General features: G+C 30.3%; 6 protein-coding genes across 10 annotated transcripts; 4 read left to right on the forward strand and 2 right to left on the reverse strand.

Annotated features, from left to right (window-relative positions):
- The first annotated feature begins 120 nt into the window (after nt 1-120).
- Nucleotides 121-2,824, forward strand: LOC128879263 (vacuolar fusion protein CCZ1 homolog). Of its 2 annotated transcripts, XM_054128244.1 has the most exons (10): nt 121-519; nt 620-710; nt 804-897; nt 1,006-1,221; nt 1,302-1,477; nt 1,551-1,694; nt 1,767-1,912; nt 1,993-2,257; nt 2,339-2,466; nt 2,546-2,824. In XM_054128244.1, the coding sequence occupies exons 1-10, from the start codon at nt 441-443 to the stop codon at nt 2,596-2,598; spliced, it is 1,392 nt and encodes a 463-aa protein (XP_053984219.1). In that variant the 5' UTR covers nt 121-440; the 3' UTR covers nt 2,599-2,824. The 2 variants fall into 2 exon arrangements, with proteins under 2 accessions (XP_053984219.1, XP_053984220.1); XM_054128245.1 differs by lacking the exon at nt 620-710 and having other exon boundaries at nt 121-515.
- Nucleotides 2,782-5,520, reverse strand: LOC128879262 (probable 28S rRNA (cytosine(4447)-C(5))-methyltransferase). 2 transcript variants are annotated; one of them, XM_054128241.1, is made up of 8 exons: nt 5,360-5,520; nt 5,144-5,286; nt 4,847-4,986; nt 4,389-4,771; nt 4,151-4,318; nt 3,885-4,080; nt 3,419-3,787; nt 2,782-3,345 (listed from the first exon to the last, which is right to left on the reverse strand). In XM_054128241.1, the coding sequence occupies exons 2-8, from the start codon at nt 5,241-5,243 to the stop codon at nt 2,881-2,883; spliced, it is 1,821 nt and encodes a 606-aa protein (XP_053984216.1). In that variant the 5' UTR covers nt 5,244-5,286; nt 5,360-5,520; the 3' UTR covers nt 2,782-2,880. The 2 variants fall into 2 exon arrangements, with proteins under 2 accessions (XP_053984216.1, XP_053984217.1); XM_054128242.1 differs by having other exon boundaries at nt 5,144-5,283; nt 5,360-5,518.
- Nucleotides 5,521-5,702: 182 nt separating this feature from the next.
- LOC128879261 (pre-rRNA-processing protein TSR1 homolog) lies at nt 5,703-9,574 on the forward strand. The gene is made up of 12 exons (XM_054128240.1): nt 5,703-6,015; nt 6,107-6,377; nt 6,791-7,037; nt 7,114-7,311; nt 7,377-7,601; nt 7,668-7,836; nt 7,904-8,110; nt 8,197-8,420; nt 8,518-8,781; nt 8,850-8,960; nt 9,038-9,245; nt 9,325-9,574. Exons 1-12 carry the CDS (start codon nt 5,904-5,906, stop codon nt 9,480-9,482), a joined length of 2,394 nt encoding a protein of 797 aa, XP_053984215.1. The 5' UTR covers nt 5,703-5,903; the 3' UTR covers nt 9,483-9,574.
- Nucleotides 9,575-9,706: 132 nt separating this feature from the next.
- Nucleotides 9,707-12,567, forward strand: LOC128879264 (uncharacterized). Its single transcript, XM_054128246.1, has 8 exons — nt 9,707-9,853; nt 9,964-10,062; nt 10,141-10,412; nt 10,481-10,696; nt 10,769-11,772; nt 11,879-12,067; nt 12,158-12,205; nt 12,437-12,567. Exons 1-5 carry the CDS (start codon nt 9,829-9,831, stop codon nt 11,030-11,032), a joined length of 876 nt encoding a protein of 291 aa, XP_053984221.1. The 5' UTR covers nt 9,707-9,828; the 3' UTR covers nt 11,033-11,772; nt 11,879-12,067; nt 12,158-12,205; nt 12,437-12,567.
- Nucleotides 12,568-12,587: 20 nt separating this feature from the next.
- On the forward strand, nt 12,588-18,285 carry LOC128879258 (SANT and BTB domain regulator of class switch recombination). 3 transcript variants are annotated; one of them, XM_054128237.1, is made up of 12 exons: nt 12,588-13,400; nt 13,630-13,750; nt 13,995-14,691; nt 14,787-15,167; nt 15,378-15,644; nt 15,712-16,006; nt 16,137-16,365; nt 16,451-16,706; nt 16,786-16,967; nt 17,051-17,163; nt 17,877-18,025; nt 18,144-18,285. In XM_054128237.1, the coding sequence occupies exons 1-10, from the start codon at nt 13,371-13,373 to the stop codon at nt 17,161-17,163; spliced, it is 2,571 nt and encodes an 856-aa protein (XP_053984212.1). In that variant the 5' UTR covers nt 12,588-13,370; the 3' UTR covers nt 17,877-18,025; nt 18,144-18,285. The 3 variants fall into 3 exon arrangements, with proteins under 3 accessions (XP_053984212.1, XP_053984211.1, XP_053984213.1); XM_054128236.1 differs by lacking the exons at nt 17,877-18,025; nt 18,144-18,285 and having other exon boundaries at nt 17,051-17,191; XM_054128238.1 differs by lacking the exons at nt 17,877-18,025; nt 18,144-18,285 and having other exon boundaries at nt 12,588-13,750; nt 14,186-14,691; nt 17,051-17,191.
- Nucleotides 17,294-21,461, reverse strand: LOC128879260 (gamma-tubulin complex component 3 homolog). Its single transcript, XM_054128239.1, has 12 exons — nt 21,442-21,461; nt 21,237-21,364; nt 20,751-20,917; nt 20,519-20,651; nt 19,921-20,335; nt 19,330-19,832; nt 19,028-19,220; nt 18,714-18,918; nt 18,406-18,627; nt 18,186-18,317; nt 17,773-18,003; nt 17,294-17,661 (listed from the first exon to the last, which is right to left on the reverse strand). The coding sequence occupies exons 2-12, from the start codon at nt 21,313-21,315 to the stop codon at nt 17,485-17,487; spliced, it is 2,457 nt and encodes an 818-aa protein (XP_053984214.1). The 5' UTR covers nt 21,316-21,364; nt 21,442-21,461; the 3' UTR covers nt 17,294-17,484.
- Between the last annotated feature and the right edge of the window lie 277 nt (nt 21,462-21,738).

Below are 21,738 nucleotides of genomic sequence, written 5' to 3' on the forward strand. Positions count from 1 at the left end.
ATGCGATCAATCGCATCAAAAAACACTAAACGTAATTTGAAGTTTTGGGTTAGGAAACGTAGATGTGGATAAAGTGTAGGTCTATCACTACCAAGCTATACCATACCGATCGAATAATACCTGATAATGATAACACCAACTGACTGTACATATATCAACTCATTCAATAATCATTCTGTCTCATACTTTGTCAGTGATAAAATACCTTGATCACGTGACAATAAACAGTGCTGCTAACTCGGTATCTGTCAAGTTTTCAAAATAATTTGTCAAAGTACTTGCGAGGGATGAGACAATTTTACATTCGGTGCTTGAGATATTCGTGTAAAATTAAATGCAAATAAGGTAGTTTCAATTAATCGATCCCTGTGCTTGTTAATATTCCGATACTTTATAAAAAAACAAAAATATTACATCTTTCGGTTACGTTGTTTGTCAAAATGACATCTAAAACGGAGGTTACTCTGGAACACTTTTATATATTTAATGGAACGTATGCAAAGAAAGAAGGGGAGGCAAGTACATACAATTCGGCAATAAAGTATTTAAAAAATTTGCAAAATCATGCTTGATATACATATAACATAAAGAAGTCATCATGTATCCTCTGTGCAGGAAGAGAAAAAAATTCTTTATTATTATCCAGAAAGAGATTTAGATGTTCAGATTAAAAATATAGGACTCAGCGAGGCAATTATTAATTTTGCAAAGTGTGTATAAACACAATTATATTTTTATGTTAAAATCTTTCCTATACGTTGCATTAGTTTAACAAGATTAAATTCTTATATTCACATTTTTAGATCATTTAATCCTGAACAACCTTGCGATTATTGTCATACGCATAAAACTCGTCAAATATATTATCAACCAGAAGAAAATTTTTGGATGGTTATGGTATGTTTTCTGCAATATTCATAAACCAAACCATACACAACAATTTTTTTGTTATTTGAACATATTAAATATATAATATGATCCTAAAATTACATGATTCTTTTATAGATTGTTGGAGTACCTTATATGTGTAAAGATAAAGATGGTAATAAATATATAGAATATCAAAACGATGAAGTTTCTAGCAGTGTTTGTCAATCTATATTAAAACAAGCATATGTTATGTTCAGATTATTCATGGGCTCGTTTGACACAATCATTAACGAACCTGAATGTGGATCTATAACATTACTAAAACATAAACTTGAACATTTTTATTCGAGAGTAAATATATACTTAATAACACATGCAATATGTATATATTTTAGCGTATTGTTTGTTTTAAAATCATACATTTTTCACAGTATTTGTTATCCTTGAAATTAAATAACAGTGATATTTTGGATGTTTTCCAAGGCTTACAATTTTTACCTCTTGACAAAATAACATTTTTACGAGTACAATGTTTTATGAATCTCATAGAAGCTATGTTTTCGCAAGTGAAGTATACAGCATTTCTTTATAATGATCAAGTTGTATGGTTAGTAACATTATAATTAATGTATTGATACAATGTATTCCGATAGGAAAAATAATATTATATTGTTATTTAGGAGTGGGATAGAACCTGAAGATATGCAAGTAGTTTATAATTACTTAGTAGGTACACTTTTACCAGCTCATCTCGAAAAAGAACTACACGGGGATTCAATGCCCAGAAATTCCCCTTCGCCATTTACTACTTCGCATTATGGAAAGTTAGTACATATATATTTACTTATTCCTTGATATGTGATGTTATAATAAGCATATGCGATACAAATTTGCAGATTTGTCACCGGCCCTTCTAGCGTTAATGAACCAAGTTTAATTGGAAAATCTCCTACAGTGTTTATAAATTATTCTACAAAACCAATCTCTTTATATTTAGTAGTTTATCGATCGCTAAGTGCTACCATTTGTCTTTTTGTTGACAGTAGGTATCTCTTTCCGAAAAAAATACTGTTATTAATTTTAAAGCTTTAAATCTGCAAAATTAAAATGTTTATTTTACAGGTAAAACAAATTTGTTAATAGATTTCTTTAAAAGTCTTGATGGTTTCCTTGGACCACAATTGACCGCTCTTGTTAGTTCAGTTGCAGAACAATGTGCCAAACATGTTATAATTACACCTGAGTCTTGTACAAAATACTTGTATTTTAATAAACTTAATTTAGCATATAAGAGTACGATACATCTGGATAATAGACGATGTTCTAATGTACTTACAACACCTGAAGTATTGAGGGTTATTACAGACATATACAATGATACAAACAAGTTAGTATATTATATAGCAATGTTTTTGTTTTAGATAAGCTATTTGTACTGAAAGGTATTCTTGATTTTCTCTCGTTTCAGGTTAAAAGAAGCTGGTGAAATTATTATAAAAACTATGAGCGATTATTGGGTTATTGGAAAATTATCAAATTTGAGGGAATTTTTTGTAGTTATTCAACAAAAGAGTGCAAGTATAATTGAAATAGAAGGTACATATCTAATTATGTTAATTATATAATAGAGTTATATTAAATAGCTATTATTCATACAGGAATGTTCTTCTTTCAGATGAAGTAAAAAAACTTTGTGAGAAACAACTAAAGAGTATATTTTTCCACTAGCAAACGTAGTGTCGCGTGCTTTAAAGATTTATCAGTCATTAATGTCCCATACTTTTTTGTATGACAGTTATATTGTTTTTTTACTGTTTCAATCATGTACAAGCAACGTATAATCAAGCATGTAAGCACTGTAATTAGAGAATGTTATATAATTTATACATCAAATTTAATGTAAAATATAAATTCTGTATATACATATATTTTTAATACATTCAAATTGCTTGAACGGCATGTTTTCCAAATGTTATGGTAATCATCATACATTCATGTATTTCGCAAACATTAGTCAAACGTTTCTTCCTCGGTATCTTTCTTTTTTTGAACAATGTTGGAAAATTTCTTTAATTTTGCTACAAAAAATCCATCCATATTATGTACATGTGGATAAAATCGTTTTGTGAATTTTAACGAAGGATGAAACCTATGTTGTCTGTAACTGGTAAAACCATCAGCACCAAATTCTATACCAGTAGGTACCACTTTTACGTCACGTTTTTTAAGAGCATAATCGACAACCCACTCATTCTCTTCTGGTAGTATCGAACAAGTGGAATAAACAATAATACCACCTGACTCTGAACGAGCATTAGCGCAGTCTATAGCTGCTAAAAGTAATTCCCTTTGCAATGTACAACAACGTTGTATGTCTATTTCATCTTTATTGGTTTTAACACTGGGGTCTTTCGAAACAACACCGGTACCAGTACATGGTGCATCCAATAAAACTCTATCGAAGCCTTTAATAACCTGAAAATTATACTATTTACTTAATGTATTCGTGTTAATGCAAAGAATACTTATCTAAATAAATGTCATTTACCGATGGCATCTTCCGTCCATCATAAGTGCAAATTACAGAATTCACAATGCCAAGTCTATGAAAATTACCAACAACAGCCTTTATTCTTTCTTCATTCGCATCATTCGCGAAAAGTACACCTGTGTTTTTCATAAGCGCCGCTATATGTGACGATTTTCCGCCAGGTGCAGCACACATATCCAGAATTCTTTCGTTCTCTTTAGGATCTAAAGCCATAACAGGTAGAAAACTAGATGCACCCTGCAGAATATAATGTCCTGCCAGGTACTCCGGTGTTGCACCCATTGGAACTTGCGAAGAATAAACTACTAATCCAATCTTTGTCCATTTACCTATCGGATCTAAATTAACACCTCTGTTGATCAAAGCCTATGAAATATAAGTATATAATTATTAGTGATATACTCTGAAAATACATTAAAAAGTATATATGAAATATTTATTTTATATTTAATTTAACGAATACCTCTGCCAAATCGCGACGACGCGTTTTTAATGTGTTTGTTCGTATCGTCATAGGTCTTTGAACTTCGCTAGCTTCCAAAAATTCTAATAGCTCGTCTAGTGGAAATATTTGCATCAATCTTTCCATTAAAAAATTATTGTAACTATAGTATGTACATAAATCACTCCTGAGAATGTCCATGTATTCTGTACGCGATCTATAAGATAATTGAGTATAGAACTTCTATGAAGTTTCTTCATAAGTTACTTTAGTGACAAGGAATATACCTATTCACGTCGCGCAATCTTTTAAAGTCAGATAATATCATAACAATGTCTTTTATTCGTTGTTGGACATCTTTAAGATTAGTAACATCTGCAAGTTCCTCTTCAGTAGGAAAAGTGAAAATACATTGCTGTGAAATCATATCATTCATTTCCTCTTCTGCCAGTTTTCTAGAAAATAATTGAGAATGAATGAGAAAGAAGACACTCGGCGTGATCCAATTATAAATAATATATTTACTTCTCTTTTTCCTGTTTTTTCTTCAATTTCTTATTTGCTTTTTCTATGGGAAGTAGATCATTGTTATCATCCTCTACCGTGCCTTCATCCTGAGTCATTTCATCCTCCTCCTCTGTTTCTTCATCCTCGTCTAACTCATTTATATCATGTTCCTTATCACTTTCTGCAATATCACTTTCATCCTCCACATCACTATCCATTAACTTCATTTTTGTATTTTTCTGTTTTGCACTTTTGTCTACATATTCATCATTGGACATATTACAATCTTCATCCAATTCCATTTGCTCATTTTCATCGCTTAAACTACCATTTTGAACTGATATGGATTTAGAAAATTTCTTCTTCTTTTTTGTCATTTGTTTCGGTGTATCCTTGATATTCTAGTATAATAAAATCATACAATTTCCAGTAGTATTGTTGACACATAAAGCATAATTATAAATGAAAGAACTTACATATTTTTGTATTGTATGTTCTGCTTCTCTATGCTTTTCCGTCTGTAATTTTTTTATCTTTTCTTTTAAACTCTGTTTTTTTAATAACCGTTTCCTTGCACGTTGTTTTTGCCGATGACTTAATATCTTTTCTTCTTTTACTATGAAACAATATAAAGTAATTAATATGTGAACACTTTTCAAATTAATATTAGATACAAAATCACTACTTGGTTTAGTTTACTGAGATATCAATTATGAAAAACCCTCACAGGCAAATAAACTATAATTTACAAATAAAATTGTAATTTATAGTACCTAATACTCCTTTTGGAAATGTTGGATCTCCTTGCTTCTTTGCTTTTTTTCCACGACCAGTTGGAGCAGTCACCCCATCGAATTTAGCTTTTCGTCCCATCTCGTTTAGTATTTCAGGTTTTTCTCAGAATAATGTAAGCCTGCTAAAATATAGAAAGAATAGTAAGGTTTGACACCTTCTAGTTATGCGTAAGTTTTAAAATATTAAAAACTTACGATTCGATTACATTAACTTTTAACTTTCAAACGTCGTAGTGAAATAATATTAAAATAAATAACTTGTATTGAAATAATATAAAAAGCAGTTTAAGCTTTTAAAAGTGAACACGTGAGTCATAACCTAACTTCTGTATTTACTAGTAGTCAAAGCAAGTCAAAGTAACCCCTACGCCCTACCATCTGCCATCTGCTGCCATCTGCTGCCATCCCTGGTGATCTCTGCCATATGCATAAGCATAAAACTACATTTTATAAATATAACCAATATCAAGGACGATAAATGTATTGAATAAGAATTAAATGTACTTTAATTGTGAAAAATAAACTTATACGATATGTTTAGATATACTGTATATATTTTCAAGTCAAAAATTGAATCAATTGTATAAAATCAAAAATATGTATAGGGAAATTTGATATTGACCCAAATATTCCTACAATCTACAATGCTCTGAAAAAATGAGAAAATGTCTCTTGAACGATACACGTGGGATATTGTAATGTTATTGTTTTAATAAACTATTGTAATACTTGAACAAAAATGGGAATAGACAAGCAAGAAGTGCATCGAGCTGGCGGATTTAAACAAATAAACAAGCAACACAAAACCGGTAGACATCGTAGTAAAGGCTCGATAAGTAGCGATGTCAAAGGTATGTACAATTTAACCTGTCATTTAATTTTGTAATTAAATTTATTTACTGTTTTTTACCTTTTCGTATATTCGATTTCCTTGACATGTAGGAAAAGTTGGGGTAAAAGTTGTGTCAAAACGTATACACAGAATTCTTGGCAAGGAGGCACGAAGGCATCAGTCTTCTCAAATTAGGAAAAAGAAGAGAGAAGATGTATTGCAACAGAAAAGAAATCTTGGCGGATCTCAATCTGCACCTATTCTTATTTGCGTTGTTCCGTTACAAGAGGATGTAGACATTCAAAATGTGTTATCGAGATTAACAAAAATAGATGAAACTATAAATATTGCTAACAGCCAATGTGGTACAACGCATATAAGGTAGCATATATACTGTGAATTATGATAATTATGTACTTTATCAATTATTTAATGATTTTTTTAGTGTATCGAAGGTGATCACTGAGCTTTTTGAGGTAGAAAATAATTGTTATTCACTTTTAAAATAAAACATTCACAATAGAATAGAAAAATTTCTTTGTTAAATATTAATTTTAATAATATTTGATCAATATTTTAACTACACGAATTATTGTCCTGTATTAAGAGTTCTGTTTTATTGCCTTTATTAGAATAAAAAATTGTAGTAAATATTATTTGCTTCGGTTAGCAATCTAGCCCCTCTGACATACTTCAAAGCTGTTGAAATCAATGGTAGCATTGATAAAGTACATAATTACTTAAATTGCATTAATTAAAATATGAATAATTCTCTACTAAATTGTTTACAATAGCGTTCCTAGATTCAAGCAACGCTTCTCCATTGTGGTACCACCAATTGGCAACTTGTTTGCCACATTAGATGCAGCAAAAGTAGCTACATCTATCGTGTTCGTTATTTCTGCTATAAATCACAGTGATAATAGTCAAAGAGACGAAATTCTTGATGAATGGGGCAAGACAGTCATTATGGCATGTGTAGCTCAAGGCTTGGCTACTCCTGTAGTAACACTTACGAATGTTGAAAATCTTCATGTGAAGGTATCATACTGAAATTTATTTTGATATTACTCCTCGCAAACGTGATTTGCGTTGTTTTATATGAATGAAATTACAGAAACGTCAAGATTACAAAAACCGTGTACAGTCAGCAGTTTCTAGGTGGATTCCTGAAGAGAAAATTTGTCAGTTGGATACACCTACCGATGCTTTAAATGTTTTAAGACGAGTCGGATCTCAAAAACAAAGAACCATATCTTACAAAAATAAGAGAGCTCATCTGTTAGCCGAGGAAGTAAAATTTAAATGTAACAAAGTAAGTACTGTAGTAAACACTTTTTGTGGTGGTAAGAAATCACAAAGAATTTCAATATTTTATAGGACTGTACGGAACTTGGAACTCTTATGGTCTCAGGATACCTTAGAGAAGTGCCGCTATCAGTCAATGGTTTAATACATATACCTGGATTTGGAGATTTTCAAATGTCTCAAATTGATGCTCCCGAAGATCCATATCCAATAGAAAAGAAACAAAGAAAACATTGCGATGCAATGGACGATGAACCATCCACCAAGGTTCTTGAACGTGCAAATCCAGAGAAACAAGTATGAATAGAAAACATTGTTATCATGTAACTTCTAAAATTAAACATAGTGAATTTATTCTTCTAGGAATCTCTTGAAAGCGAAAATATACCTGATCCTATGGATGCTGAACAAACTTGGCCTACAGAAGAAGAATTGGCCCAAGCGGTAGCTGCTCAGAAGAAAAAAATTTTAAAGAAAGTTCCGAAAGGAACTTCTGAATACCAAGCAGCTTGGATCCCTGACGAAGATGGAGGTATTTCTTACTTTTGGCAATCAGATTTATGGATTCGTATGCATAACGTATGTATGTTATGTTTTAGAGGAATTAAGCAATGGATACTCGGATGATGAATCAGAAGACAAGATGTCTGTGGACGAAGCAAAATCTCAAGTGGACAGTGAAGCAGAAGCAGAAGAAGATGAAGAATATGAAACAATTACTGTCTCAGAAGCGGCTCCCGATGAGCAACGGTACGACCAAGATATTGATATAATAGAAGAAAAAACAGCCATGGAGAAATTAAAATGTACGTTTGTCAAATCAATAGGAATCATTTTTTATTTCATTACGGTTTTGGTTAGTCATATAATTTGATCTGTACTTCAAATATAGTAGCAAAATTGGATGCTCAATTTCCTGACGAAGTGGATACGCCTCAAGATATCTCAGCTAAAGTGAGGTTCCAAAAATATCGTGGATTGGAATCATTTAGGACAAGTTCGTGGGATCCAAAAGAAAATCTTCCAATCGATTATGCTCGGATATTTCAATTTCAGAACTTTGATCGAACGCGTAAACGTATATTTAAAGAATCTCAAAATATTGAAGGAGCTATGGTATATTTTTATTTATAGTATTTATCATTGACCTCATTAAACATAGTATTATCTACATAGAATACTTAAAATAAATGTATGTATTTTTTTGCTGCAGCCTGGTTGGTATATCACGATTTATGTTACAAATGTTAGGCGAGATCTTTTCACTACATTTTGTACATTGGAAAATCGCCCGTTAATTGTATTTGCTTTACTTCCGAATGAGCACAAGATGTCCGTTTTAAATTTGGTACTAAAACATACCAATATTAGTCCGCAACCAATCAAATCTAAGGAACGATTGATATTTCAATGTGGATTCAGGAGATTCACTGCGTGTCCAGTATTTAGTCAACATACAAATGGAAATAAACACAAGGTTATATTTAAACACGTTATAAATATTCTGCATTACTTCTATCGCTGAAAGTAGAATTTGTTTTCAAGTATGAACGATATTTTCAACCGGAGAGTACAATTGTCGCAAGTATGTACGCGCCAATTATTTTTCCACCTTGCCCAGTTTTATGCTATCTTGAAAGATTGAACGGATCATTGGTAAGAAAAATACAGCTGTAAATTATCGTAAATTGCTTCTAACTTAAAAACGTATTGAAATGTATGGAATTTTATAGGAATTGATTGCAACCGGTAGTGTTTTGTCTGCAAATCCAGATAGAATAATCGTAAAAAGGGTAGTTCTCAGTGGTCATATATACAAAGTAAATAAACGATCAGCAGTTATAAGATTTATGTTCTTTCACCGAGAGGACATAAATTGGTTTAAGCCGGTTCAACTACGAACAAAATACGGTCGTAGAGGTCATATAAAAGAACCATTAGGTAAATTATTGTTTCAAATTATTTCACGTTTTGTTAAGTAAAATAACTACACATTCGCTACTATTACCTTTATCCGTAGGTACGCACGGTCATATGAAATGTGTATTTAATGGTCAATTAAAGTCACAAGACACAGTTTTAATGAATTTGTATAAACGAGTCTTTCCAAAGTGGACATATGAACCTTTATTGTTAACACAGTCACCGCATCAAGAAGAGGGCATGAACGTGGAATAAGATCCATCGATCGATAATTTCAATGTAAATACAAACGTACATGAATAATTTTTGAAAAATAAAATTTTGTCGTTAATTTCACGATTTATAAATTGTGTTTCATTTTCCATCCGTATTACAATTTTTATAATTACATATTAAACGAAATTTTTCTTTTGTATTCAAGTATTTTGAAATACCCACAAAATATCTTTGATAGATTATAGAGTGCGTCACATGACACAAATTCTATCCAATCAGCTTTGTCTAAAAGCATGTGTACTGTTTGAAAGGTAAATAATATTTAGTAATAATTTCATTACGAAAATTTATATTAATGGTATCGAAAATTTAATTTGAGAAAAAAATGGATTTGGATACTGCTTATATTGGTAATTACCATGACGATATTTTCGGAAGATTATAAACGTATAATAAATACAGTAGTATGAAAAAAGTGAACCTAAACTTTCATTTTGAAACAAATCTCTACTTTATATAGAACCATTACTGGAAGACTGGTTGGATGGTCTTCAAGCAGTTATGAAAGAACAGGAAAATCTTGTTAAAGGCAATGATGAATTTTACATGCCATTTGTAGGTAATTGTTAATATACATAAATTAAATATTAATAGTTTCATTTTAACGATATTTCTGTATATCGAATTATGTTTATAGCCATACCAGCTCCAATTATTAGTGCAATTTTTAAAATAACAAAACACCTTGATTTGGGACCAGATACTAAATATATTGCCATTCATCTGTACGACAAATTTATGTGCAATTATTTTTGGGAAGTGTACAAAGATGAAACTACTGAGCAAACAGAAAATTCTTGGTCAAAAGTTTGTAAGAAGATATCCAGTCAATCAAAATTGTACCTCATGTCATGTTTGCAATTAGCTAGTAAAATGGACTCGCACTCAACAAGTTTAGGAATATCGCAAGTACATATGTATACAATTTTTTCTCTAAATATATAAATAATACTATTCAATATTTTACTTTAATATAGGTACTTAACATTTTACGATGGATCGACAAAAAATCAGAGTATACAAAAAGTATAATTTTCTTATCAGAATTTAAAGTATTTAAAATGGTAGGATTTAGAATGCCATTTTGTACACCGTTGAATTGTATAGAAATTCTTTTAGCTGCAACAGGTCTTATGAATATGCCAAACATGCAAGATCTAACTACAAGTTTGTTGGATTCAGTTTATTTACAGGTATGAACTATTCAATATATACTTTGGATATAATGTTGTTACATGGTTAATAAAGCAGAAATATGTTTATAGCGGGAAAAACTGTACTCTAATTTACAATGTTTAGTACAAGGGCATACTGCGACAACCGATCAAGAAAAGAGGTATCTTATAACGTTGGAATCCAATACATTATTTTTGGGAGCTTCGGTAGTTCTTTGCGGAACATTCTTCTCACGTGTGGACAATGAAACAGCTAAAATTATCGCCTTAAAGTTATCAGAATTAGTAGATATAAAAAAGGATGATATCTGGAATATGGCCAGTATACTTCTTGTGATGACACTTCAAGAATAAATGTAATTTACAGAAATATATAAAATATTTCAATAATTATTGTCACTTTTCAATCCGGGCAACTCTCGATTTATAAACATTTGCTACAGTGAATATCATCATTCATAAAATATTTCTTCAAGTTGCTGATAGATACCATAACCAATTTTGTTGTCATTTCGGTCGTCATCTCGAAATTACCACGTGCTCGATTTCACAACTACTACGTTGGATAAAATAATACTTGAAAAACTAATTGCAACTGTAATTGTATCAATTACTCATTTTTTTTTGTTGCTAAAAATCATAATCAAATAATAATTTAAGAATTTTATAATAGAATAGTGTATCGTTATTAATACTTTCTGTATTTGAGTTTTGTTTTGACTAGGACGGAGTGGGAAAGAACTAAAATTTGAAATTGAACGTAGAGAAATTGAAAACCCTAGGTTTCGAATAAATCTGAAGTTTGTCAATGTGTTTGTCTCGTTTCTTTCTTTGAAAAATGTTAGAAAGAGGAAACAAGACAAACATATCAGCAAACTTGAGATTTATTCGAAGCCTAGGGTTCTGCTTGTCACTGGTTGCCACTGGTTACCACCAGATTGGGATTGGGTGGATTGGGTGCTGTTGTGTGCCCGAATGGCCGTTTAGCACCGTTTAGTGGACGAAACCTGGTAGCGGTAGCCTTCTGAGTGCACCCACTGGCGCACCCAGCGTCACTTATTTGAACAAAATGGGAGCGTAAAATTGCGTTGGCTGTTAGCAAACATTTATATTAAAATATTAATACACACACACACACACACACACACGCACACACATGAATATTATCGAAAGGCCAATGATTCAACAAACTTCTTTCAGATTATTTTCGTAAATAATCGATGTTACAATAATTGTCTGTAAGATGGTCACAATCTCATGTATGACATAATACCAGCACAGATCTATATATGAACTTTAATACACAAAACATGGCTGGTACTACTTGGTCGGAAGACGAAATTGGACAAAAATGGGATCGATGTTTCACAGATGCTCTTTTTAAATTCGGTAAATGTCTTTGAATATTTATAATCGTTACTTACATTTGAAAAGATATTTAATGTTTTTTTTGTTGCTAATACAACGGTATTATTTTAGGAGGTGGAGTTTTCCTTGGTGGTGTATTCTCTCTATTTTTCTTCAAACGTAAGATTTAATTGTATTAGCTATACTGATCTAGAAAGTGCATGTAATTTTTTAATGTTGATAAAATCTCGTAATTTATATGATCATATGTTTAATTGATATATGTTTAAATCAGTGAATTAATGACACTAATATTTTTGAAGGTTAAGTTAAGTCGAAGTTTTACTGTATAGAAAATGATAGGGTTTTCAAACAAGTCTAATCAAATTAACTGTTAATGTACATTTATAGGAAGACAATGGCCCATTTTAACTGGTGCTGGTTTTGGACTAGGTATGGCTTATGCAAATTGTCAAGAAGATTTGAATTCATCAGTGAGATCACAACGAAAGCCCAAAGATTGCAGCAAGGTTGTATCCAAAGATGAAGTTAAAAAAAGTCCTTAGCAAGTTCCGATGAGAAAAATTCTTATGCTGTTACAGAATAACATATAATATACAAATAAACTAGTTGAACTTGTATTATAGTGTCATATGGAATAAAATTATTAATAATTTTACATTATTATGTTCCACTTAATGACATAAAATAAAAAATTAAATTATTATATTATATTATTCATATGATTTAGAACAGATAGTTAAAATTGAAATATACTACATTGATTTTACACATGCAATCTTTTATTTAACAATGCAAACCACTTAATAAAGTTGGTCTTAGTGATTTTTGTATACTTATTCCTTATACTTAAATACTATTTTCTTATAATATTACAATAATTATGTTTTCTTTGATCTAATTTGTACTTTTGTTCTTGTAATTTTTATTGATCAATCTGGTGATTGGTCCCTTTAGTATTATGGTTTTTCAGCTATTTCTTTACAGAAAATTTTGATTACTCTGCTGCTTGTTCACCTGTGAAATCTTTTGTACATTTTCCCCTGTTTATTCTATTTTTTTTCTAAATATTTGTTTAATACATTGTTACATTCTGTGCTTACTAGCGCACTCTATCAAAGTCTTATGAGCTAAGAATGGGATCAATAGCATTATATATTATGAAATGTAAAATATTTTATTACAGTAATGAATACACTGCAATAATTTTAATTTATGGAAATGTATATATTACTGGTTGATTATTCACTGTACCAGTTGAAGATATTAATTTTCAGGGTGAATCAATTTGTAAAAGAATGCAATTGTTTTATCAATAGTATGAATGTGTTCATCTCATTTCCAAGCAACAAACGTAAACCTTTACATTAATATCAATTAATATAGTTATAATTTAGAAGCAAACTATGTTAAGTACAAATTTTTGAAAGTTGAGTAAAAAATGTTAAGTTAATTAACGTTATATATCTAATTTCTATTTAAAATATTAAATTTAACAAATTTGAACTTAACATAATTTACCTCTGAGGTATGGTATACATGTATAACAAGTAAATGTTGTAGATTTATCTCTATTTATTTAGATCCAGCATAATAAATACCTTTATTTGTTGAGTAAAATGGAATTAAATAAAATTAATGATATTTCATTTAAAACAAATATACATAAATTATTGGGAGCATTAGATTCAACAACTGCCAAAGGTATATGTAAATCAATTGATATATTCTACTCCCAAAAATAACAACTTTTGATATTGCACTCCCATATTTCTTACCTTTTATGCTTTTATGTCTTATTCTTATAGTAGCATTTATGTAATGTTTATTTATGTCTCTTTAATGTCATATACTTTATTTAAAGGAAAGTATCGATGTTTATAAATTTTGAGTTTCTTTAAAATAGCACAATTAGATTAAATGAAATAATAGAGAATATATGCTTTAGACTTGTCAGATATACTTCAAAAACTTCGAGATAACAATCATCCAAAGTTAACAGTTGGAATGTTTTTTGAATTCATGAAAGTTGCATATCAAGTTGGCGATAATTGTGAAAGTTTAACTACAATGTTAACAACAGACAACAAACTTGATTGGAATAAGTTAGCAAAAATTAATATATGTTTTGAATCACAGAACCGTAACATAAGTGATGAAGTACGTGTTGAGAGTAGTATTATAGACAAAAATATAAGTACCGATACTGAAGAGAAAATATTATGTGAAACATTTGACAATAATGTTAAAAATTGTATGCATCCTATTGAAATTTCAAATGTGTTGATCTCAAACGAACAAATACATAGTTATGAGCAAAATACATTAGCTGATGTTGAGAAATGTAATGAAATTGCAGAAAGTATATATGATACAAAAGTTGCAAGATCCATAGATAAAGTAGAAAATCTTTTAATAACGTTAATAAAGACAAATTTAAGTGATATATTACATGAAGGTTTATTGGATTCTGTGTTACCATATCTGATTCCAAAGTCTACGATATCGCAGCCAATTATCAAAAAGTCTATTACAAACACTGAATTAAAAAAATGTAATTCGTTAAGTAACAATATTGAAACATCAATTACAAATGTAATGCACAAAGAGAAAGATAAAAATAAAACAAATAAAAAAACAATAGAGTAAGTGCTTAAATAGTTAATATTAATATAATTAAAATTAAAGTTAATAATGATTGTTTATAGAATTATTAATAATTTGTTCTACGTCTACACAGAAATGAAGTGGAAATTCATGTTTGCGATGAAGAAAAAAATATAAAAAAAAATTTCTATTGCCCTCAAAAGCTGCTTATTAAAAAAATGCGTTACTTTGCTGATTTAACAGCAGGTCAAAAATTAGAAGACATAGATATATCAGTTCACTGTGATATTGTCATTTTTGATTGGTTAATGAGATGGGTGAAAAAGGATATTATAAAAAAACCCGAGTGGCCAACTTTGGAGCCTAGTAATGTTATTCCAATAATGGTATCTGCGTCTTTTTTACAAATGGAACCACTTTTGGAGAATTGCCTGCAATATTGTCACGATAATATGTCAGATATATTAAAAACATCAACAATTTTAACTTGTTTAGATGATAATCTTCTTACAAGGTATTTTACTTTTAACATATTTGTATTAAAGCTTCCTTGGTAAATCAACGTATGAGGCTGATGTGAACATATAAATTAAATAGTTATTAAGCAATGAAAAGTTTTTGTACTCTTATCATTGAAACAGTATTCATAATACATAGAAAAATAAATGCCACATATTTTATCGTATCCAATATAAATAATTTTATATACAATAATTTTTCATAGATTAGTAGAGCGATTTACCAATGAAGATGTTGAGGCATTAAAAGACAAAAAAGATAAAATCCAAAGTAAACTCTTCTGTAAATTGATAATGTCGCTTGCTGAAGTAATGCCGGATAATAGAAAAGGGCATTACAGTTCTCTAGCTACGTTATTTAAATGCAGCAAATGTGGGAAAAGTATCATTCAATCGGTCTCTAATTATGTACCATGTATTTCGAGTGCAATGGTAATCGATAGTCATGGATATATTCGCAGTAAACATATAAGGTAAAATAATGATGTTCCGATTTAACGTGGTAATATTTATCATTCTAATAAGTCATATGTTATTTAGAGATTTATCATGGAGTTTAGATGATTATATTATTACTCTTCGAACAGAGTTGCGTTCTTGGCGTAAAGTATATTGGAGATTATGGGGTGACTGTCATTATTTGTTTTGTACACAGTGTAATATATATTTTCCAATCAATCAAATTGATTGGTGCTGTTGTCATGCAGAACATCCACAGTTTTTTATTAATGAACAGCAAAGATCTATGCCATTTCCTTTAGGCAGATATCCATGTTGTAGTCAACGAGCATACAGGTTTGAAGTATTACCAAATCGTGAAGGCTGTAGATACAGAGTAAGTTATTCAAGGTGATAATATTAGTTTTACATATTAAACTATTAATTATACGTAACATATATAGAAAATCTATATAGGACATATAGGATGTCCAATTTTGTTGCATATTATTTTTACTTTTTATTAGGAACATATTCCAGACATTAAAGCGCAAAAGGATATGTGTATATTAAACATCTTCACAATACATAGAGAAATAATAGCAACGGATCCACCACAATTATTTTTTCCAGAAAGAATTACTAGATTAGTAGCATGTGATACATCAACTCAATCGGGAAAATTAGTGTATAAGGACATAATGTGGTGGGTCGGTATAGATCTTACGTTACAACGTCCAAAATTCGGACTTTTAGGTGTGGATTTGTAATGTAAAACTTTAATTATATTTTGTGAAAGTTTTTTTATTTCCAATATTTATTTTTTATATCCAATATTTAGGAAAACTATGGAGCGGGCTAAGATTTCGACGATCATCTCAAATACAAGATTTACAGAAATCATTACAAAAAATTCATCAAATTTCTGTTACTGATACTTCATCATTTGCATCCTCAGTCACAGATAGCGATGAAGATGATGATGTTACAATCGATGAAGATAGTATTGACGAATCATATAATAGCGAAGAATCACATGCATGGTCTACTTTAAGATCAAAAAATAAGATTAAGAAAAAATTAAGAAATCAAACCACGTGGAAGTATTGATTATCAGCTGAGTTCATCGTCATTAAGTATCTCGTAATTACTGACAGAAAATTGATCTTTTTTCAGATATAATGGTCGATCTTGGAGTAGCAACTTAAAAGTAAGACATAATCAAGATAATCAAAGAGAATTTGAAGAAAAAACAGCTTCACAGATGATAGCAATACTAATAAAAATAGTGTCTGCAGATTCCTTTATATCAATGAAATCGTCAAATAAACACAATCGGAAAAAGAACCAATTATGTGGTATTACTTTATACTTATTACTTTATAAATCAATATTTTAGTGTACGTACTGCATTTATTATAATTAATACTGTTTGGAATAGGTGGTACTTATGCAAGATTGGAAGCAGAATTTCGAGACCAATTAAATCAATCATATAAAAGCAAAAATATAACAGGAAAATACTTTCTGCGCGTGAAATCAAATAAGTCATAAGTATATGCCACATTCATGAAGTATATATAGGGTGCTTTGCTTTTTTTTTGTTTTATAAGTAGATATGTCAAAACATCTTGATAAAATTTAAGTAAAAAAGTAATTTTCATAACTTGACTCGTGGAAAATAATTACAATTTATAGGCTTTTTATTAATCAGTCATGTGTACATAGAGAAATGAAAAAAAATAAATAATTATTTAGAATATTAATACAAAATAATACATTTATCACGTTTAATTATCAATTATGGCTGGAGTTGTTATGCGCATTGTTACCTAACTTGATTAGAATTATTAATCAAAATTTTGTTGGCATTTGTTACTTATAACTAAGAAAAATTTGATCGCTTTGCCTACGGTGTAAATATGTTAGCGGCACAACAAGGCGGCTATCTTTACTTTTATAATATTCGTTGAAGTCTAACCGTACACTTAGTAATTGTAGAGAGACATCTTCAGCAGATGCAAGCATTATAAGAAACTTCTTCACTCTATCCTGTAAAAGGTTTATATGATAAAATTTCTCTTCATTATCTTTAATTAACATATTTTCTTTTTCAATTTGAAAGTAAGAAGACTTGAAACGTTTTTATAACATAAAAATTACCTGATATGTCCTTGAAAGTAATCTGAGTTGAATAGAAAATGTGTTTAGATATTTTAAAAAAGCACTTTGACGTTTAGTAACTGCTGCATTGTTAATATTTGCAGGATCTAACGAGGCGCCGTCCTTCATTCTCGCCTCATATTCTTGTGTGGCCATCGTAAGAAACGTTTCTTCGAGATTCAGCAAATCTAAGATTGGACCATATACTGAACGCAAGTGGTCCATTAACTCCTGCAAAATATTCCTTCCATTAGTATGTACATTAGTATGTTTACTTATATAAATTACTTGATTGGAAACAATTAGTTTTTATCCCTAGTAATTTAATTTCAAATTTAGAAATTATTCACAGTAGATTCTTTATTTGTTAGATACTTATTTTGTATTCAATATTACAAAAGCGCAATACTTACTTGGGATTTCTCGTCGAGTAAAGTACCACGCCTTACTGTGTCTATGAAGTAAGTATGCGCCGTAATTATATCATCCAATGAGGCTGCTTGTCCCAACTGCTTTGCAAATGCATCCCACGAACACTCAATTACCTTAAAATATTTTATATTAATTCATTCTTTATGCCTCACTTCATGAACACTGTACTTTATATTATAATAAGCCTAGTGTTAATCTTACTTCAAATAAGAAGAAATACTGCATTTGGTGAACCAAGTGAACCATACTGCTTGTGATTAAATGTATGTGAGTCTGGATCGGTAATACTTCTGGCATTTTACGAAACATCTTCGCCGAGGTTATTTGTCGTTTCCAAATCGCAGACAATATAGATTCCATCCTTTTTGCTCTCCATAAAGCAAAAAATATAGTTTGATATATTTGTCGACACGGTTCTAAAATCTGATTATTTGAAATGGTTAACGGTTATAAAGAAAATCTATTGTATTAATGAATATTTTTCAAAGAGTAAATTTGTTTGCACGCACCGTTCCAATGGGGCCATCTACATTATAATCAAGGATAAAAACATCCCATCCTTTCTCATTCTCCGAAGGTGCCAATAACCTTACGTCTAGTCGTCTATATACATCTAAATCATCTATTTTCGAACTGGTCGCTCTTATCCCTGTTTCCAGAATAGATGATATATTATGTGGATATAAAGAACTGGCAGGTTTATCTAATTCTGGTCTAAAAAACAAACAGATGTATACACGTTAGAATAATTCAATATAGTCGCATATTTTAATGGTAATAATTAATATTTAATATAGAAATCTATATAAATAATGCCGCTTACTCTAATAAATGCATTAAATGTTGAATAAAATGCCCTTGCCCTAGTAACAAATAACCTTTGATTGCATGTAAATGATCCATGAAGTGGTATTGTTTCATTAATATTTCAACTACTCTAGTTGAAGTTTCTTTAAACGCTGCATCCATCATTGTTTGTAGTCGACCATCGGGATCCATGTCGAACAGAACATCAACTGGAAAAAGATATAAAAGTTATGGAAAGCATTAGGTATATATTTCAACTTAAAAAGGAAAACATATTTTTTAGGTAATTATCGTAATAATTGAAGGTATTTTATTTACCTTTATATTCCTCGCTAAAATTCTTAAACATTTCTGTATGTTTTCCTTGCCATGGAGTAAAATCTTTGCATACTTCACGTAAAAAATTAATACTTTTACCCGTTCCCAAAATTTTTTTAGCTTGTATGTGTGTAATAAATGATGGGAGCATATTGTTGCGAACTTGATATTTTTCATGCCACATTCTATCTCCAGTAATATCAGCACAGGTTTCAATAAAAAATTCTCTGTATGGATCATCTAATTCACCATCAGCAATCCACCTTATCAACATATTATATAAAGGATCACAAACATTTTCCAAGATCCTTTTGACTAACTTTTTCACACTGGCATCACCATGGTTGCTAAATTCATATACAGCAGAAACGAGAGCACCACCTATTTGTCCTTGACATGCTCTCACTATATTTGCTAACCATTTTAAAGTATCTAAAGGCTCATATGCCCAAAGGTGCAAATGGGATAGAGTAACTCTATATAATCCAGATTGAGATTGAGCTCTATTACATATTTAAATACATTATTATATACAATGAGGTGTTATCGATACAAACATTATGTATCTGCATATTAAATTTCATTCAATACCTGTTTACATCTTCTTGAATAATAGCTATAAATCTGTAATACTCAGATAACTCTGAATGCAATGCTGCAACAAAACTATCAGCTACCTGACCACTCGAAGCAGCTGATATTCTTTCTAATCCTTTTTGTACTATATTATGTAAATATCCAAGTTCACTCAATCTCAGAGTAGCATTTTTTCGTGACCTGTCGATATTAATCATTGGATCTATTTGGAAACCATAATTGGAGTCCAATTTTAGTATCTTTCCTTCGATACCTTGAAAGGAATATATGAGATCCTGAACCAATACATCTTCTGAAATATACTCATCGCCATATATTTTGTTACTGGTTGTTAAAAAATCTCTTGTATTTTTATCTGTGACATTTACAGATACAATTTGCGATGGTGCATAAGTTTCTGAAGTCTGTCCTACATATAAAAATAAAGTATATTAAATAAACTAGAATTATATATTACTTTCCAATTGCATGAATTTATTTAGCAAGTAAAAATCGGAATATGTAGACAAATTTTTCAGAAAGGATAAGAAAACCTTACGATATAAATTAAAAATATTGGAAACTACCTTTTTGGATACTTTATATTGCTTACCGCTGGTAGATGCAACAGATGGGCTTAGACCTAGCTTCAAGTCAGGAATCAAGAAAATTCTATCCTTTAGTTGTTCCGTTGACTGATACATGTTCAGCAGAAAAATGAGGATCCGTGCTCTATTCTTTAGCGGCTAAAGAAAAGATGAACAAATGTAAATAACTGAAAATTTGGTATAAACAATATAATTTCCAAAAAACTAAACAGAAATCATGTAAAATTTGTACCATACCCCTGCTTTCAAGTCGTTATACAATTTATCAAATTGTGCTTCATCGCAAGGTGACAACTTATCCTTTATGTGACTGACCACAGTAATTTCATCTTCTTGTAAAGTTTCCAGTCCTTGAGATGATGATAGTAATCCAAGTGAAAAACGCATCCATTTTCTAATTATTTCTGAAATCATTATAAATAAATTAAACAATGCAATTTACCTGATCTATCGTTACAATCATAAACCAAACACTGTTCATTACTTAAACGAGTCTGTTGGTCTAGAATATCTGATCTAAAGCATCCTTAAAGAAGATATCGGCGAATGAAGAGAAAATTGAAAGCAAGAGCTATATAAAACATTTTAATGTAAATAAGGAAACTAGATGTTATAGTTATGCTAGGTAACTCCGCACCCTTATGATAAAACATAAATAAGTAATATTTACAGCTTGGTTAGTACGAATTCTTAATTATAAATAAAAAGAGAATATAATCTTACCTGGTTTTTGTTCTCCACGAATAGAAATAATCATTTTCTGAATAAGATCACCGACGGTTTCTGCTTCTATTGCATTCATGTTTATTATTGTTTATCACTGTTGTCAAACCAATTTAACTGTTATCTTACTAAAATAAATTGTATATACATTTATAATGTACAATAATAATATTTGCATTGCAACATAATTAAAAATTGACAGTACCAAATAATGTAACCAATTTACGCGCGCACATCAAATTAATCATGAAACAAGAATTATATAGAGAAAGTTTCAAAAGGCAATAAAAGGTATTTCCATCGCACGGTGAAAAGGACGAACTAATTTTCGGAATTTGGTCAGCCCTCTATCAGGAAAACGCTCAAGTTTGTCGTAAAATAGTTCTTCTTTATCCTGGTAAGTGGCGCCATCTAACATTTTAAAAAAGAACTAATCGAGAACAAACTTGAGCGTCTTCCCGATAGAGGCGCTGACCAAAGGTCGAAATTTTAGTTGGTCCTT

The sequence above is a fragment of the Hylaeus volcanicus genome, chromosome 7 (assembly GCF_026283585.1).
Source record: "Hylaeus volcanicus isolate JK05 chromosome 7, UHH_iyHylVolc1.0_haploid, whole genome shotgun sequence".
Lineage (NCBI taxonomy): Eukaryota > Metazoa > Arthropoda > Insecta > Hymenoptera > Colletidae > Hylaeus > Hylaeus volcanicus.